Raw genomic sequence first — 18,023 nt, 5'->3', positions numbered from 1 at the left:
GGGCATGAATGATGTTGGAGAGTTTGGACAGTGTGTACTCATCATCTTGGTTTTATTGCTCAGCCTTGTCATTTTTTTTCAAGTTTGTCATGCCTTGTGCAATATTTTTAATGCCACCAGACTTGCAGCTTTAAAAGGATCATTCCCACACACCGAGTCCTGTCATAAAAAAACAATCTTTATGGGGAATTCTTAGTAAGTTGTTTCACGCAGACTTGCAATGTTGTTGAAATATGCCCACCTTCAGCCAGAGTGTGAGGAGGAACTAATCGGTGAAATGACTCAGTGTAGTATTTAATTAAAATATGAATGTATATACTTTTGACACTCCACACTACATAGTTTGCTATCTGTAAAGTAAAGTATGTATCTTGATGCATGGCCTGCTGTGTAGGAGGAAAAGGCCTTCCAGATAATTGCTGTGTTGTTCAGTCATTGTATTTATTGATTAATCAAGGCTTGAAATTCTGAAGATTTTTGTTGTTGGAACCTTTTATAGAGTTAATTCATTTTATTTATGCCGACTATTCATTGTTACTTATAGTTGACCAAATTTTGAATCATTTTTTTGATGGTACTGATGATATTTTTGAGCCAAAGATATTTGTTTGCTGCGTCACCAATCAAAAACAAGTATATTTTCCCATATTAGCTTATCAGTCACTCGCTATACTGGAAGAAAAGATTATTACATTATTATGAAAGCATTCACATTGTCACAAATACTAGAAAATGTTATGTTTGGCCCATACATTGCTGCTGGCTAGCTTTGGTTTAACATGGAAACACTGCACCTTATAATACCACACAATTAATGAGCTCTTTCTAGTTATTTGCGGTTGTAAGGATGAATTCCCTCAGTTCTCTTTAATGAAGACCTACTGTTTTTTCATATGATTAGAGCAGAGAGAATGAGCTCTATGGAAAATAAAAAAAATTTGAATGAGTAAAATGTGCCAGGAATTTGCCTGATCAGCATAAAGTTGGTAATAATATTCTGTATTCTTCGTTCCAACACAGTGGTTAGCACTGTTGCTTCACTGCAGGAGGTTTAAGGGTTTGAACCCAACTGAGCCCGCTGGGGTCTGTGGAGCTGGCATGTTCTGCCCATGTTTGTGGCCAAATTCACATTTGCAGTGGAAGAAATGAAGAAATGACTAACATGACACTGAACTACATTCTAAGTTTGTTCTGTGGAAGTGTTAACCTCAGAATGGTAGTTCTGCATTCTAATTTAATTCAAAATTTTAAGTGTCCATACTGTTGGATCTGTAGCTATTTTGATAATTATTGTGCAAAATTTAAGTAATTCAAAAGATACTCTTAATGTACCTCTACTAGCCATTGTAACTCTATGCATTGATCACCTCCTATGTTGGCCTCTGGGTAAGAGGACTGTTCTGATAACATGTACTGTGTGTCAGTCCTTTGTCCCATGATTGGATAGTGTGCATACCCTTCTACAACTGGCCCCTTCTTTGTTAACCACAAGGTGAAAGAGTCATGTTCACATTTGTGTGCATTCAGTACCCTATATTGTAGCACCTAATTAGTTGAATCTGTCATTATTCAGTAGAGTGGAAAAACGTCTGCATTTTTAACTATATTCAAAGAAATTAACGGTAAAAATGCGCTCATCAATGAAAAATATAATATTCACTGTATGTCAAATTTTGGTAGAAGATGAAGGAGAAGTCTTGTTCTGCTAGAGTTGAGTTGTTGTCGTAATCAGCTAAATATTAAGCCATGACTTTGAAGATCTTTTAGATAACACTAAGTTATGCTTTCTGTACTCCAACACAATAAACTATTCCTGGCACTCCTCTCTCCAACTCTGTCATGGCTGAATATTTAGCTGATTTCAACAACTCACCTCTAGTGAGATTGCAGAGTGAGACTTCTTGGGTGAGACTTGGTTAGACACAATAACAAACAGACCGGATCAAGCGAAAGGTAAAGAAAAATGTTTTATTTCTCTGTATGGTCCTTTCCATAATGTTGTTGGACACTTATCAATGAGCCTGTCAGTGGCAAAAACAAGCTCTTTTAGTGGACGTACATCCCTTTAACATGACAACCTCATTATTACCGTTCCTTCTTTGCATGTTCTGAATTTCCATAGAATTACTTTGACATCTGGCCTGTTGGTGAGAACCTCTGTGTTTAGAGTCGGTTAAACAATGACTTTGTCCTCTTATGTATCCTCTGGGCCCAAAATAGGGAAGATAATTGCCATGAGGGATTGTATTTGGAGGGCTGTAATATTCCGAGGGCCATGTATAGTTTGCCTTAACTGTCTTCATGTGTGTGTTATTAAGTTAAATCTGATGAGATGAACTGACCGATTAGTGATACTTCATTTGTGCTTCGATGGATATTCCAGCTTTGCTGCAGTAAAGCCATTTTGGGGTCTATTTTAGTTCAACAACCCACTTTAAAGCTGCTATTAAACTTGTGAGGACATGATAGTTTGAGGATAACAGAAGAGTAAGTAAAGAGTAAAATTCTAATTATCAGACCAGAGAGATTCCCACGCCTCCTTGTAAGATGTGATTCCAGCTGTGGTCTCTGTGGAGCCATCCCCCACTGACTCAACTACGTCATTGCGGTTTGTCAGCTGATCTCGGGTTACTTTGCACTTCCTATTCTGGGACACCCATCTTCCTGACATACAGCGGTAGTAACCAGCGTTTTTGAAAGTATAGTATCATTACTTTCATCGTAGCTGGGTGTGTTGACCACAATGACCAGGATTTAAATATCCAAACCACTTTAAGTATTTTATTAAAAGGTTTATTTCAAACAATAAAAGTCAATATTTTTAGCTGGGAGGCTAAATCATCCTAGGCCTACAGTACAATTTAACATGGGAGAAAGTTTTCTGTATATGTAATGTAATTTGAGTTTACGTAATGGTTGCTTTCTTATGATGTCTCTATTGACGGCTTAACCTCTAGTCCTCTCAAGCCATGATGGTTTGTGCTACACCTTGCAAAGGGTTAAAATAGTTGGCATGGTCATGACAAAGTTCTTTTCTTTAATGTTACCTGTTTTGCATGAGAACAATCCCCAGTGAGTCACCTCTTCTGAAACATTTTAGGTTGCACCTCCCATCTTTTTGACAGGCCAAGCCTTCCATATTTACCAATCAGAGTTGGGTTTAGTGTCCATGGTGGCCTTGCCCCCTTACATTTATTGGTTTTGGAATCTGATGTAACTATGCCAGGTAACTAGGTCAAGCACTTTTTTAAAATGTTTGGTTTGGATGTCAATAATGGCAGAAGAAGTTTCACACAGTGAAATGGGAGAAAATTGTTACTGTGCTAATACTGTACTTATTATTCATATGATAACTTAGTTACTATGTGATATTAACAGATGTATTATGGATGTTCAACTCACCTGCTTAGTTGTAAAACAGTTATCTTTTTACCCTGCCATAAATTGTAATTAGGCTATATAATACAGTATGAAGTACTATACATAGTATGAATTACTGTATGCATTTTACACATGTACAATAATTATATATGTAAATTGCATGGCATACAACATCATAGTAAGTAGTCTTTATGGGAACATTACAGTTTTTCTGATGGAAAAAAAAAAACTGCCAAACTTAGTGTTTTAGTTTTTTTTTACTTTGCCATTAACACCAGATTTTATATTTTGTCATGTTTCTTTAGGGCAGTAACTTGTATGACGTAATATATGACGTGCCTTGTTTTCTCTTTGTTTGTGTCTGTGTACATGTTCATTTTCCAGGAACCTGCTGTATGTGAACCCTCAGAGTCTTAACTTTGCCAACCGCCAAGGTTCTGCCCGCAACATCACAGTGAAAGTGCAATTTATGAATGGAGAGGATCCAAATAATGCCATGCCGGTATGCTATGATAAAATGTTATAAGTTAAAATAAAACAATTCTGGCTTTTGGATTTATTTTAGCACCGTAAGTGCTCTATCTTAGCTGTAACTCTCATTATGTTCACAACGTAACATCTTTACCATTCGATGTGTCATGTTTCGACAGTGTAGTCGCATTTGGTAAGACTGAAGTTGTATGGTACAGCTGTGCAGTGCAACAACATTATTTTACAGCTGTATAACCAAAATGCTCTGAGTAAATACAATGTGCTCATAGTCAATGTCAATATAAGTGTTTTTTTTGTATCCCCTAGGTGATATTTGGGAAGTCTAGCTGTGCGGATTTTGCTAAAGAGGCCTACACTGCTGTAGTGTACCATAACAGGTAAGTGCGTGTGGCATCTTTTGGTTGGAATAGTCTCTATAGTGTGTTGCCGGGAACCTGTAATCAAAAATGAACTGGAGCATTCAAGAAGTTAGTCAATTGAAAATATAAGTTATTGGGCTGGAAAAGTAGATATTTGTCCAAATATCCATACTTTTTCACCTGAAGCTCCATGTAAAGCTCCATATATTCATTCATTTTTCTAACAACTGTTATGATAGAGTTATCACAATATGATTTATGAAATGGCCTTGTTGGCAGTGCTTTGTTAACTGAAAAAATCTGAATATCTTAAATGCCTAGCCTCCATTATTATCATGAGATTAGACGATTGGTAATTAAACTCACAATTCTCCTTTAATTCAACATTAGAATGGCATGTAGTCTTATACTTTCACTACCCCGCCTTTGATGGCATCCATTAAAGAATGGGTTGAGTCAACCCTCTGGATATTTTCAAGTGGTGCCCTTGGCACAAGTTTCTTCCATTTCTAGATAAGAGCTGATGGACTCTAATATTTTATCACCACTATTAGGTGTTTTTTATGACATCCAGAGGTTTGTCATTTGTCACCCAGGGGTCACACCTTCAAGGCTAAAATTAATCAGCCTGTGACGAATGTACCACTGTGACTAGGACAATCACACATCAAGACTTTTTCTGGCCTTAGAAGTGCTTCTAGGTAATTACATTTACAGTTTGCATTTCACTCAGAAATGGCATAATATTTCTCTTGTCAAAGCTCTTAAAGGCAAATAAAAAGAGAAATTTAATAGCAAGGAAATGAAACGGGTCTCTTTTATAAGAGATGTTTTGTAATTCTGGAAAGCTTCCACCTTTTTGCTCGTATCTGCTTTTGGCTTTGATGTTTGATGTTATGTGCTCAGCCAATAGCACATTATCTTTTCCACTGCGAGAAAAGTTTCTCCTGGTGCTGTTTTTCCTTGAGGATTTTTCCTTTTCTGTTCCAGAACCAAAATGTTTTTACCCATGAGAAATGAGGGCCCTTCTGTGAACTTTTTAAGCAGCGTCAAGGCAATCCTAGTGGGTTTGCTGTAGTTGTGGGTTGTTTGTTTCTGGGCATTGGCTTGCAGACAAAATGTCCTCCTGTGGGACTATAAAGAATTCAGCTGAAGTGAATTATGATGCGTTATATAATGTCTTTCTTTTTATATCACTTGACTTCAACTGTGAACCACTGCCCTGCCTTAAGACAGAGATTTCAAAGTTATAAATGGACCCAGCTGGAAATAGAATATATGGAGATTTCAGTTGATTTGCATATTTGTACTTGCAGGAATGGAAATGTGTTAATATGCAAGTCTATAGCTAGTACAGGGTGTAAGCCTGACTAGAAAAAATTACAGCATTTTGCAAACTGTTCACAGTACTTTCGAGAACAAGTCATAAAAAAGTCATATTGGAAACTAAATGAGGATCAGGATCAGGATATTTATCACTGATTTCCCATCTATCCATCCATTTTCGCTGCTTATCCAGAGAGGGGTCACAGTAGCAGCAGACTAAGGTAGTTCAGATGTCCTTATCCCCAGTAGTGTCTTGTAGCTCCTCCTGGGGCATCCTGAGGCATTCCCAAGCCAAATGAAATATATACTGTAATTCTTCCAGTGTGTTTGGGGTCTACCCTGGGGTCTCCTTACAAGTTCCATGTGACCAGAAAACCTCCAAAGGGAGGCCCCAAGGAGGCATCCTTATCAGATGCCCCAGAAGCACCTCAGCTTGGATCCTTTCAATGCAAAAGAGCAGCTGCTCTACTTTAAGCTCCCTCCGGATGTCTGAGCTCCTTACCCTGAGCTCCTTACCCTGTCTCTAAGGATGAGCCCAGCCACCCTATGGAGGAAACTCATTTTGACTGCTTGTATGCGTGATCTCATTCTTTTGATCACTACCCAAAGCTTGTGATCATAGATGATATGACCACAAAGTCAATCATCGATTTTTGACCTAAGGTATTCTGGTACCAAATGCAATTATGAACTATCCTATGCTTGAATGTGGTGTTTGTTTCTGTCAGTCCATGATTAGCACACAAGTCCAATCACAAAGCATCACTTGGGTTCAGAAAAGGGAGGCCATTAGTCCCAGTTACCCCCTCCAGGTTTTTCCATCATTGCCAAGGTGAGCGATGAAGTTCTCCAGCAGAACTATGGAGTCCGTCAGGGGTGCCTTGTCCAGGACCTCACCTAGAGACTCCAAGAAGGCCAGATACTGCAAATTACTGTTTGGTGCATATACACAAACAACAGTCAGAGCCTTCCTCTCAGCGACACATGGTTGCATAGAGATGCTCAGCCAGCAGCCCATGAGTATCCCTGCATCTGCCTGGCACCTCTTACATTGGCCAACACTGGAAGAGGAGAGTCCAGCGCCTGTCCAGGAGTTTGGTCCCAGACTTGGTGCTGTGCAGAGGTGAGCTCAGCTATATGAAGTTGATAGCGCTCCGCCTCTCCCGCACTAGGTCCGGCTCCTTCCCCACCAGAGGTGAAGTTCCTCATCCCTAGAACCAGTTCACGGTGCCAGCGGTCAGCATGCGCTTGTCCCTGCCCCTGCCTGCCACCTAGCTGATAACGCAGCACCCAGCTCCACTGTCTGTCCCAACATGTACTGCTGAGTGCATACCAGTACTGAGGAGGTGCTGACCACATAGCAGGCAATCAGTACAGAAAAACTATTGCACACGTGTAGTCTTAATGCAAAAATAGACTTTTAATGAGGGACTATTAACCTGTCTAGCTTGTTCTGAAACATATCTATTTTGGATGTCTTTCCTATTTTGTGAATTTTTTGACTCTAGGGCAGCTTTTGTTGAATAGCACTATATTGTTTTGACTGATTGTCATCAGATCCCCTGACTTTCATGATGAGGTCAAGATCAAGCTGCCTGCCTCCCTGTCAGACCACCACCACATTCTCTTCACCTTTTACCATGTGAGCTGCCAGCAGAAGCAGAACACACCACTGGAGACCCCTGTGGGATACACGGTAAGCAACAGTCATGAGTAATAATAATAATAATAATAATGATAATAAGCTTTATTTATAGAGCACCTTTCATGACATAAAATACAGCTCAAAGTGCTTTACAAAAGAAAAGTAACATAGATACAGATATATACATATGCACAAGCACATAGATACACACACACACGTACATAGATATATACATATACATATGCATGTATGTATATATATATGCATACATACATATACACACACACATACATATTAAACAGGATAAATATCAGTTAAGACAGAGTAAAGGAGTAAAAGACAAATTCTAGAGAAGGGATACAGTACAGTTATTACACACACTTGGGGTCATTCTCGTGTCCACACAGGCACACACACTCGGTCACTGGCACTTAAACAACACACGTGCAAATATACTTTTGAACCTTTAAAGAGACAGCAATGAAATTGAAATATGTATTAAATGGAAAATCCTAATGTGTCCTGTGTTTTCTTCCTCCTTCTAGTGGATCCCCATGTTGCAGAACGGCCGTCTACGGACGGGACACTTCTGTCTGCCCGTTTCTCTGGAAAAACCACCACAATCCTACTCTGTTCTTTCCCCAGATGTAAGACACTGTTTTTTAAGAATGCAAGTTTTTAAGGGACAAGTTTTTTTTGTCAAAGTTGGCAGTTCTTGCTTTACAAATTCCTCAATAATGTTTTATGCTTGATAAGGGACTGGAGTCCTACAGACAACCAAACTTAAGTATTTAAGCAGAGTCCTTTAAGTCTTGTAAGTGTTTTTTTTCAGGATAGAGCCTGAGAAATACAGTATATCATGCTGATGCATGATATCATGGATACTCAGAGCATCTTCTGTGATATTTCTAGACAAAAGCAACATCTTCCACCCCTGTAATTTTTGGATGAGATGTAAAAGGCTTTGGAGCTGACTTTCAACTTTTTTATTATATGCAGAATCGACGTCGTTCCACACAAAGTGGCCAATCTTTCATTTTTACTGTTTGTGAAATGGTCGTTTTACCAGTGCAGCACACATTTACCTGGATATTACTGTACTTCAGGTTCCTCTACCAGGGATGAAGTGGGTGGATAACCATCGAGGAGTATTCAATGTGGAAGTGGTGGCTGTTTCAACCATCCACACACAGGTAACAGGGACTGATCCTCATCACCTCTCATCCTCAATACTCTGATCCATCTTTCAAGTTGATATCATCTGTATATATTTGAGCAGACTGAGAATGCTTGTAATTTAAAACGTCATTTTGCCCAAAGAACTTGTTTTTCAGGAATGAAGAAGAACAGCTTTATTATAATATGTACAACTGAATCGTTTTCGTAAGCATCACACATAGGTAATCATTTAAAATTTCAATTACAGTAAGTTAGAAGGAACAACCACACAGTGTTTTCACACTTAAATAGTAATTCCTCCCAAGCACCAGTCCATTAGTGGGTAAGGCTCACCACGCCAGTAAATTATTGAGGTCTACTCCATCTCTGTGTTGGCCGTAGTGTGGAGTGCTTGACTGTGGTCCCTAGAAGCCTAACTGGGACTAATGTGCTCATAAATCACTGTTCCTGGCACAGATTAGACTTGCTGGATTCTACTGTGTTCTTGTAGTAATGTTCGTTTTGCGGTTTCCACTCAGTGAGCCAACTTGCCGGCGCAGAGTTAAGGACAAGTAGATCCAAGCTTACTTTTGTTTTTTGACACCCCTTCCCTTTTATGGGTTTTTTTCTCCTTCATCTTTCTCTCTCTCTAACACCATGTTGTTTCTTCTCTTTGTTTTCTCTCTTCTCTGCATCTATCTTTATTATCTCTCTCTTTTCCTCTTTGATTCTGTTCTTTTACCATCACTCTCTTTCTCTCTTCCTCTGTTTGCCTTGTCTTCTATCTGTTTTCATCAAAAATCTTTCATTCTCATTTCTCTTCTCCTGCACACCCATCTCTCCCGCTTTCTTGCCCCAGGACCAGTACCTGGATAAATTCTTTGCCTTGGTACATGCCCTGGATGAACACATGTTCCCAGTCAGGATAGGAGACATGCGCATCATGGAGAACAACCTGGAGACTGAGCTCAAGTCCAGTATAGCAGCACTCAACTCTTCCCAGCTGGAGCCAGTGGTTCGATTCCTTCACCTTCTGCTCGACAAGTTGGTGTTGCTCGTGGTGCGACCACCAGTCATTGCCGGACAGATAGGTATGTTACTGTAGTACAGTTAACTAAAAAGCCATTAGAGGCAGTGCTTTACAGTGATCCTGTGCACTCACAGAACACACACAACTGTGTGTTTCTGCACTGCACTTTGTCCATGTCTGCATTTTTGCATACATGTCATTCTGCTTCTGTCTGAACCTGTGTGTGTGTTTGTCGGCACGTGTCTGTGTTTAGTGAATCTGGGCCAGGCATCCTTTGAGGTCATGGCATCCATAGTGAATCGTCTTCACAAGTACCTGGATACCAGCCAGGACATGCATGGCCGCAACAGCCTGCTGTCCTCGTACATCCACTACGTCTTCCGTTTGCCCAGCGCTGACCCCAACTCACCTTCGCCAGGTATTTAATGATCAATACTTTTAGCCTCCTGACATTTTCCTTTTATTCTATATCTGTTTTTCTGGTTTCTACTTTTATGTTAACTTCATCCAACCCCCGTCTCACCCTCACTGGGTGTCTGTGATCAAACCTACCTGCCATAATTTTTCTTCTTCTATTTCTTTTTATCTTTTGCTTTTTCTCCTCCCACATCCATTTTGTCCTCTGCCTGCCCACTACAGACCCCAACTCATCTTTAACAGGTAGATATGTTCCACCACTGTGCATCTTAATCTCTGAATAATTGTTTTTCCCTCTGAAATTACATGACATTTGGTTCTTCAAGTAATATTGCATTTTGGTAAGGCATTTGGTTTGTGTTTTGGATGACATGACTTCCTGCAGACCTCGCATAATAGCTCATAAACCATTATATACATTTATTGTTGATTATATTGTTGAAGTACTTAACTTGTGGGTTCACCAACTGGAAGGTGAAGCATTATGGTTTGGTTCAATGACTTCTTGTTTAGTGGTGGAGTTGAGTTAGTCACGCAACCATCATGTTAGTGGACTTCCAGTGACTTGATGATAGTAATTATTCCCTTCACATTCCAGTTGTCCAATTTTCCATTTTTGTGTGTTGTCCCAGGCCCAGGAGGGCTGGGAGGTTCGGTTCACTATGCCACCATGGCTCGCTCAGCTGTTCGACCAGCCAGCCTCAACCTCAACCGCTCCCGTAGCCTTAGCAACAGTAACCCCGACATCTCCGGTACACCCACCTCTCCTGACGACGAGGTCCGCTCCATCATTGGCAGCAAGGTAAGGTCATCAAACAGTGTCTGCAACTAGACATGAGCCCGTAATTTATTATATCTTAGTACTTTTGGGATTCAGGTGATTTTCTGTGAAAGCATAAAAAAGACAAACCCATTGTTATTTTTTTTTATGTGGATGGATACAGCAGTGACAGATGGTACTGTGTTTTGAGCACTTTGCCCCACTGCACTGTTTGGCTGCCATGTCCACATTGCACGCGGATATCAAGAGTTAAATATTTAACACCGCTGTTAGTCCAGCAGCTCTCATTGATTTGTGATTTATTTTAGACGGCTCGTGTAAGGCGGTTGTACCGAATCTATAAATCTCAACCCACATCAAAGCAGAGGCCTTCCATGTGCACAGTGACCCAGGAGTCCGTTTTATCAACATGTAAACCCTATATCCAATGCGTAAACACAAGCTCGGACATCTTATCTCTCTAACCGCTGTAACAGCAACCTGACGCACGGACACACACACACACACATAGGCTACATGCATGGACACATAATGCTCAGTGTGTGCATGTTGTGAAAGGCAACACGGAAGTAAAACAGACGCTGTCAAGAAGATACAATAGCACATTGTTGCAGTAGTCATATATCTTTTGGAAGACATAAACAATAGCTCAGTCTTTTCAGTCTCCACTGGCTTTCTTTGTTGCCTTTTATTTTGTTTATGTTGTCGTGTATTTTTTTTCTTGTATAATTTGTGATTTTTCCACTTCAGATTTTTTTTTTCCGTTTAACCCAAAATGAACCTGAATAGTGGGTGATTGATGTGATGTGCCTTTCTAATGGTCTTGCTAAACTTGTAACCGTGGTATGATGGATGCAGCCCCTTGTTTGATGAATGTTCCCTTTGCTGCTAATACTTAACTAAACCTTTCTTCTTTTGTTTCTGAGGGAGGGGAAGTTAATTCTTACCACAGAGAAAGAAAGGGAGAGAGATATATATATATATATAACCTATTTGTTTTGCTCTTCTGTGGTGATGATTTGGATTTTTTTTATTTACTACTGACAGCTGACCTTTTTTTGGACCATTGGCATCTTCCAGCAGTCCTGACCTCTTAACCTCTTTAACCTGTGATTATTCCTTCCCTCCTCCTTCCCCCGTGCTGCTCGCTCATTCCCTTGCTTCCTGCCTGCCTTGTGTCCTTTGACCTTGGCACCGTAGGGCTTAGACCGCTCCAACTCGTGGGTACACACCATGGGCTGTAAGAGTGCCCCCTGGGGATCCAGCCCCGGGTCTGCTCCAGAAACCATGCAGGTGGTTTTATGAATGCCCCGTCCTCCACTTTGCTCACTACAAAAATAACTCACCCTATTCACCTTGAAGGGATACTGGGATATTTGGAGTTTTGGTTTATTTTTGTACTTTGCTAAAAAGGAACGTGAAGCTTAGGGACAACCCTTATCCTCCCATAATGGGTATTTATAATGTTCTCTTTTTTGTGTTGTCATGATCACATCCTGCATTTATCAGCTCAACCTTTTGTCTAACAGCTTTCAGTAGTTTTAAGTCACATGACTATGATTGCCAACCATTTTTCTCCAAACTAGAGAGATTTCTTAACTGTGTACAAAGCGGCTAGTGTAGCGCAAAGACAAAAAAGACCAAAACTTTAGAATATTACAGTATTCTGCTAAACTTACAATCACAACCCTCCCATGATCCCACACATGGGAGTCACAGCCGCCTCCATGACCCCTCTACCTCTCATACTAGTGTTTCAGCTCACATCTAACACCTCTCTTTTTCTCAGTAGTTGCATGAAAAGACACATAAATCCAAATGCTGCCGTGCCAGTTTTTAATTGATACCAGAGTTGTCCATGGACATTGTAAGCCTCCCTTTCTTTCCATGTGAAGCTCGTTGGCCGTTCTGGGTTTACAGTGGTCAGTTAATGCTAACCTGAAACAGGGACGTACTGTCTTCTGTTTGCGTGTGAGTATTTTGCAGATGATTGTCGGAGTAGTAGAGAAAAAGAGTAGTGTTAGAAACCATCTCCATCAGCAGTAGAGAGTTTTTTTTTTTCCATTCATTTTATTTCATCTATTATTTCTCTTCGAGCACTTTTTCCCGCTTCTATTCAGTCTCTCTGCTTTAACCTCATAGTCTCCATTATCAACTAACTTCCCTGCATGACTTTGTACTAACCTAGATTCACTCACTGTGTCACTGGAGCATGGTATATCTGTGAGCGTGAGTGTGTGTCTGTCTCCCATGTGTGCGTTCTTTTGTCTGCTCCACTTTCCATCTTCATGTGACGTCATGTCCTCTGTCATGTTAAGTTGTCATGACATTAACTTTTGTTTGTCACTAATTTACACATCCAGATTTATGAATATCAAGAAACCAAGATACACTTAATATTGCATATTGTACATATATTATTATTATTATTATATATATTATATTGTACATTGTGCAACCACAGCTAGATTATTACATAAAAATAAATGTGACAGAGTATGTCAGCATTTAACCTGGAATGGAGCATTACGTTAGGCTGCCTACCAAGAATAAGGCCTTCAGAGGAAGAACTTTTACATTTTCAAAGTACTGTACTCACCTGGAGGGATGCAAAATGGCACATCATTAAGCAATGGCTGTAACATCAAGGAAGAGAAAAACAATCTGATGTCTTTGCTCGATATCATGGTCCTTCATGCAGCCATTTTGCATCCCACCTTCAAGGTATCAAGATAGCAATGTTTCAGAACGTTTTAGATTACGGCTACAACACTTGTGTTGTAGCCCTGTCCTGTTTAATTGTTTTGTGTCTTCATGTTTGACAGTGTGAGAGATCAGGTGTGGAAGTTTGTGTTTGTGTGTGTGTGTGTGTATGTGTGTGTGTGTGTGTGTGTGTGTGTGTGTGTGTGTGTGTGTGTGTGTGTGTGTGTGTGTGTGTGTGGATACGTGTGACCCAGCAGACACATTTCCCTGTGTGCTGAGGAAAAAAGGTGCAACCCCACGCTCCTGTTGCTCCTCCACTAACCTTGTTGTCACCGTTCCATTCATCCCACCCATAGGCCATGGAGCGCTGTGGCAATCGCATGTCTTCGCACACAGAGAGCGCCAGTTTCTTGCAAACTTTAACAGGACGGTTGCCCACAAAAAAGGTAGAGCCACTTGCACTGGGGGAGGAGCCCACCCCACCCACCTCTTCTTCGCCTCCTCACCTGTCTTGTCTGTGGATGTGTGCCTCTGGATTGGTTTATGTTGTATTTGGTGGTTGTGGAGTCTTGTTGAATGCTGAATGTCACTGATCTGCCTCTTGTTTTTGAATGTATCAAGGAGTTTTTCCATCCGCTTAGTCTGGGAAGTCTAAATTCATTGTGTACTATTCCCTCGAACATTGAGTGCAGACTGTGTTTGGTTTTCATTTAAGAAAGCGCATCACAGTGTGCCTTCCAGTTTGCTATGACACCACTAGAGATAACCAGAAATACATACAGGTGGCTACTTTGTAGTCAGGTAGCTATTAGGCTACAATCCTCAATGGGATATACCAATATTAAAGTAGTTGTTTCACAAAAAACCTCTTAATTCAAGGTTTACTTACTAGCTGTTTTCCCCAGAGCTTTCAACTGCATTTCACTTCTTCCTCCATGAATGGAGTCAACTTAATTGTCATTACTGAGCCATACTTGGTTGTCATACTTTAAAGAAGTAGAAATGTTTAAATCATAACAATTTAAAATTGGGATATCCTCTCTCTTTATAATATGTCAACAAAAATAGAGAAGACTTTCCAGACTGTAATCTCGAGTCAGCCAGACACTGTTGAATGTTGGTTTTGCACAAAAACACGCACACAGAAACAAGTTATAGATACATAAAACTTGGAAGAAATGAAGAATAATACATTCTTCTCACCATGTAAAAAAAGGAATTTTCCTCTCTCCATGTAAAAAAAAGATGAAAGAGAAAGAAACATTTTTCAGCTGTGCAGCATTATCAAGAACTTACTTTGAAATACTTTGATTTGCATGGTGATAAGAGTGCATTTTCTCATCATTTCTTAAAAGTAAGAATTGTTGCCCACAATTGAAAATGATATTTTGGTGATTATTTTTAGTGTATGAATTTAGATTTTCTGAAGTTGGTAACCTGAATTGTAACATCTTATATAACCTCACTCTGTCTTTAATCAAGTTAATTTTCAGTGTTGGGGGCGCAGGAGCTCTACTGGACTAGAGAATAATATTGCCAATAATTGTTAGAATTTTGGGTTCCACAATTGTTACCTGTCAGCAGGTTCATTTGAGATAGAGACAGCAACAATGATTGTTTGAAGGGACATTTACTTACCAACATACATCTATAGCCAGTTAAGTTTATGTCATATCCCCATTAAGTTACTCAATTTTGGAACCTTGTTTACAGTATATTTACTGGATGATCTGTTCACAACATGTAGACCTACATATAGTTAAAGTTAAGCTAGATAGTGACTCTTATCCTGGTGTCTCACATTCTTTCTGTCTAGCTTTATTGCATTCTGCTTCCCTCTCCCTCTCTTACCATCCCTCTCCACCTCTTTCTCTGTGTATACTACGTTCCTGTCCTACCCAGCTCTTCCATGAGGAGTTAGCCCTCCAGTGGGTGGTGAGCAGTGGAAGCGTCAGGGAAGGCGCTCTACAACAGGCCTGGTTTTTCTTTGAACTCATGGTAAGAAAACACTTAAAAACAGGTTTTTACCCTAATGGAAACCCTATAAAATACATAGTCATACTAGACATTACATCATACTGTGTTTAATCCTGATAAACACTTTAACCACAGGTGAAGAGCATTATCCACCACCTTTACTTCGCTGACCGCTTAGAGTCGCCCAGAAAGAACAGATTCCCAGAACGTTTTATGGATGACATCACAGCCCTGGTCAGCACCATCGCCGGTGACATCGTGTCTCGTTTCCAGAAGGTAACTAATGACTAATGAAGGTTTGCCGTTCATGTCATTTGTAATGACATGTAATTTCAGAAATATCATGGAGCTTTAAATGTTGCGTGGATGCAGGTTAAGTCAGGGAATATGTCTGGAAAGTTAAAGGAATATAGGAATTTTACATATTAGTCTTTCCAGAGTTATAGAGTGTATACGATTTTTTGTTTTTGCCATATAGTATTTGCTTTTGGCTCCAATAAACTGTAATAATATATAAATATATATAATAATAAACCAAATCCATACTACACACTAATTCCGAGCAGATTTTTAGTATGTATGCAGTTTGGTTACACTGGAAATTTCAAATACTCAAAACAGTTGGTATGCATACTGATTTTCAGGTGTGCCGTTGAAGGACACTATTCACTATTCTGCAACACAATGCACAAAGGAAACAGCTACTCAGAGCTGCACAGAATTAAAAGTAAGGGTATATGAGGGTGAAACACTTCCCAGAATACCTCAGACAACCAAATTTAACCATTGAATCTTTGAAAAAATAAACTTTTTTCTGTTAGGCACAGCACATATACTGAATGATTTCCTGCTGGTATAAAACAATGTAATATGTGGCTCAGGAGGTAGAGCGCGTTGTCCACTTATCAGAAGGTCGGTGGTTCGAGCCCCAGCTCCTCCAGTTTGCATGTGGAAGGGTCATTGGGCAAGATACCAAACCCCAAATTGTTGCTGTGCCATCAGTGTATGAATGTGTGTGTGAATGAGTGAATGTTTCTTGGAACAGTTCATGACTTGTGTTTGTCATCATCAGGATCTGGAACTGGTGGAGAGACTAAATACAAGCCTGGCCTTCTTTCTCAATGATTTGCTGTCGGTCATGGACAGAGGCTTTGTCTTCACCCTCATCAGGGCATACTGGAAGCAGGTAAATGCCTTATTTAGATTCCTGAAAAGCATTTCAGGTGTCTTCACAACATTAAGAATACATCAAGGACTCATTTACGTTTCAAGATTTTCAGTTATTTTGACAGCAGCCCCATTCTTTTAAGATGTATTTCTTTGTGCTTTCTTTTATTATGTACACTCATGTGGACTGTTTCTTCCCTCCAGGTGTCCACAAAGCTTTACACTCTGCAGAACCCGACATTGGAGTCTTTGAGGCTCGATTTCTTGAGAATCGTCTGCAGCCACGAACACTACGTCACCCTCAACCTGCCTTGCAGCCTGCTCACTCCGCCTGCCTCGCCTTCCCCCTCCGTCTCCTCCGCAACTTCACAGGTCAGACAAACAGGGACGGAGAGGAATTGTACACTGTCTTGTCAAATCATCTCGGCTTTAGTTATAGTCAAAGTTAATCACAAATAAAATATTAAAGATGTCTCTCTTGTTTGGTTGTCCCTCTCTTCTCTGCCACAGAGCTCTGGGTTCTCCACACATGTCCAGGACCAAAAGATAGCCAACATGTTCGAGCTGTCTGTCCCCTTCAGAGAGCAACACTATCTGGCTGGACTGGTACTGTCTGAACTGTCTGTAATACTGGACCCAGACAATGAAGGGTTAGTATATATGTAAGAGTTGTTTTGTGTGAGTGAGGATGTGTTTTTGGGTCAGAATTATGGTATTTTGAGTTTCAGGGATTAAGGAATGATAGTGGAAGGTCCTCACAAATCATGTAATTTTTATGGATGGGTGTCATTGTTTGTGTCTTTGTCTGTCTGTTTGAGCAGGACTCATACCCGATAAACCGCCATATATTGTAAAGAAAGGAAGGTTAACGTTTCCGATTCTGTTGGTGAGAGATAAGCCTGCTGACTCGTAAATGAGCGTGTACATGTTATAAAAGCATGGGATTGAGTTATGGTTATACAAGATTATTTTAATGTGTGTTCTCTTTTTCGCTATCACCCTTTGTCCTTTCATACTTAAGATAAAATAATAATAATAAACTACTACAATAATAAAAATTTTACAAGTGCTTCACAGACATAAAAACAGAAAACTCAGTGCAATAACAAATTAGAATAATTTCAATGCAATCAAGAAATAGAAACAGAGATAAAAGACAATTAATAAAAATCTTAAGAATAAATAAATTAATAAAAGCATAAAACAAAAAGGAAAACTCTAACTAAAACTACCCTCTGTCTTAAGCATCGCCCTGGGGACCGAGAGCAACAGCTGGTCTGCAGATCGGAGAGAACAAGCAGGGGTGTGAGGGGGTGTAAATGAGTTCCACGTTTTTATTTTTTCCTGTTTTTGCCTCTTTTCTATTTTCCAGGATGTTTGGCCTGCATAAGAAAGTGGTCAGTGTCGTTCATAACCTCCTGTCCAGCCATGACTCCGACCCGCGCTACGCCGATCCTGAGGTCAAGGCCCGGGTCGCCATGCTTTACCTGCCTCTGATCGGCATTGTCATGGAAACACTGCCACAACTCCATGACTTTACAGGTACTGATTAAGAGCAACACTATGAGCTTATTGCCAGTGATGCAA

At 40.1% G+C, this 18,023-nt stretch overlaps 1 protein-coding gene across 16 annotated transcripts in view; it reads left to right on the top strand.

Moving 5' to 3' along the window:
• Positions 1–18,023, top strand: part of dock7 (dedicator of cytokinesis 7) — a 52,969-nt gene that overhangs the window by 18,708 nt on the left and 16,238 nt on the right. For 8 of the 16 annotated variants that reach the window (XM_044361942.1, XM_044361940.1, XM_044361939.1 and 5 more), the window contains exons 15-30: positions 3,766–3,883; positions 4,180–4,250; positions 7,116–7,254; positions 7,749–7,850; positions 8,310–8,396; positions 9,221–9,452; positions 9,645–9,809; positions 10,031–10,051; positions 10,441–10,610; positions 13,649–13,738; positions 15,195–15,290; positions 15,405–15,545; positions 16,342–16,455; positions 16,641–16,808; positions 16,947–17,086; positions 17,809–17,978. In XM_044361942.1, coding sequence (XP_044217877.1) covers positions 3,766–3,883; positions 4,180–4,250; positions 7,116–7,254; positions 7,749–7,850; positions 8,310–8,396; positions 9,221–9,452; positions 9,645–9,809; positions 10,031–10,051; positions 10,441–10,610; positions 13,649–13,738; positions 15,195–15,290; positions 15,405–15,545; positions 16,342–16,455; positions 16,641–16,808; positions 16,947–17,086; positions 17,809–17,978 — 2,024 coding nt within the window. Of the gene's footprint in view, positions 1–3,765; positions 3,884–4,179; positions 4,251–7,115; positions 7,255–7,748; positions 7,851–8,309; positions 8,397–9,220; positions 9,453–9,644; positions 9,810–10,030; positions 10,052–10,440; positions 10,611–11,789; positions 11,883–13,648; positions 13,739–15,194; positions 15,291–15,404; positions 15,546–16,341; positions 16,456–16,640; positions 16,809–16,946; positions 17,087–17,808; positions 17,979–18,023 lie in introns of all 16 variants that reach the window. The other 8 variants (XM_044361943.1, XM_044361938.1, XM_044361946.1 and 5 more) reach the window with 3 other exon arrangements.

Source organism: Thunnus albacares, chromosome 9 (genome assembly GCF_914725855.1).
Source record: "Thunnus albacares chromosome 9, fThuAlb1.1, whole genome shotgun sequence".
In the NCBI taxonomy this organism is placed as follows: Eukaryota; Metazoa; Chordata; class Actinopteri; order Scombriformes; family Scombridae; genus Thunnus; species Thunnus albacares.
Note: the sequence above shows the minus strand (reverse complement) of the source record. Positions and strands in the feature narration are given on the sequence as shown.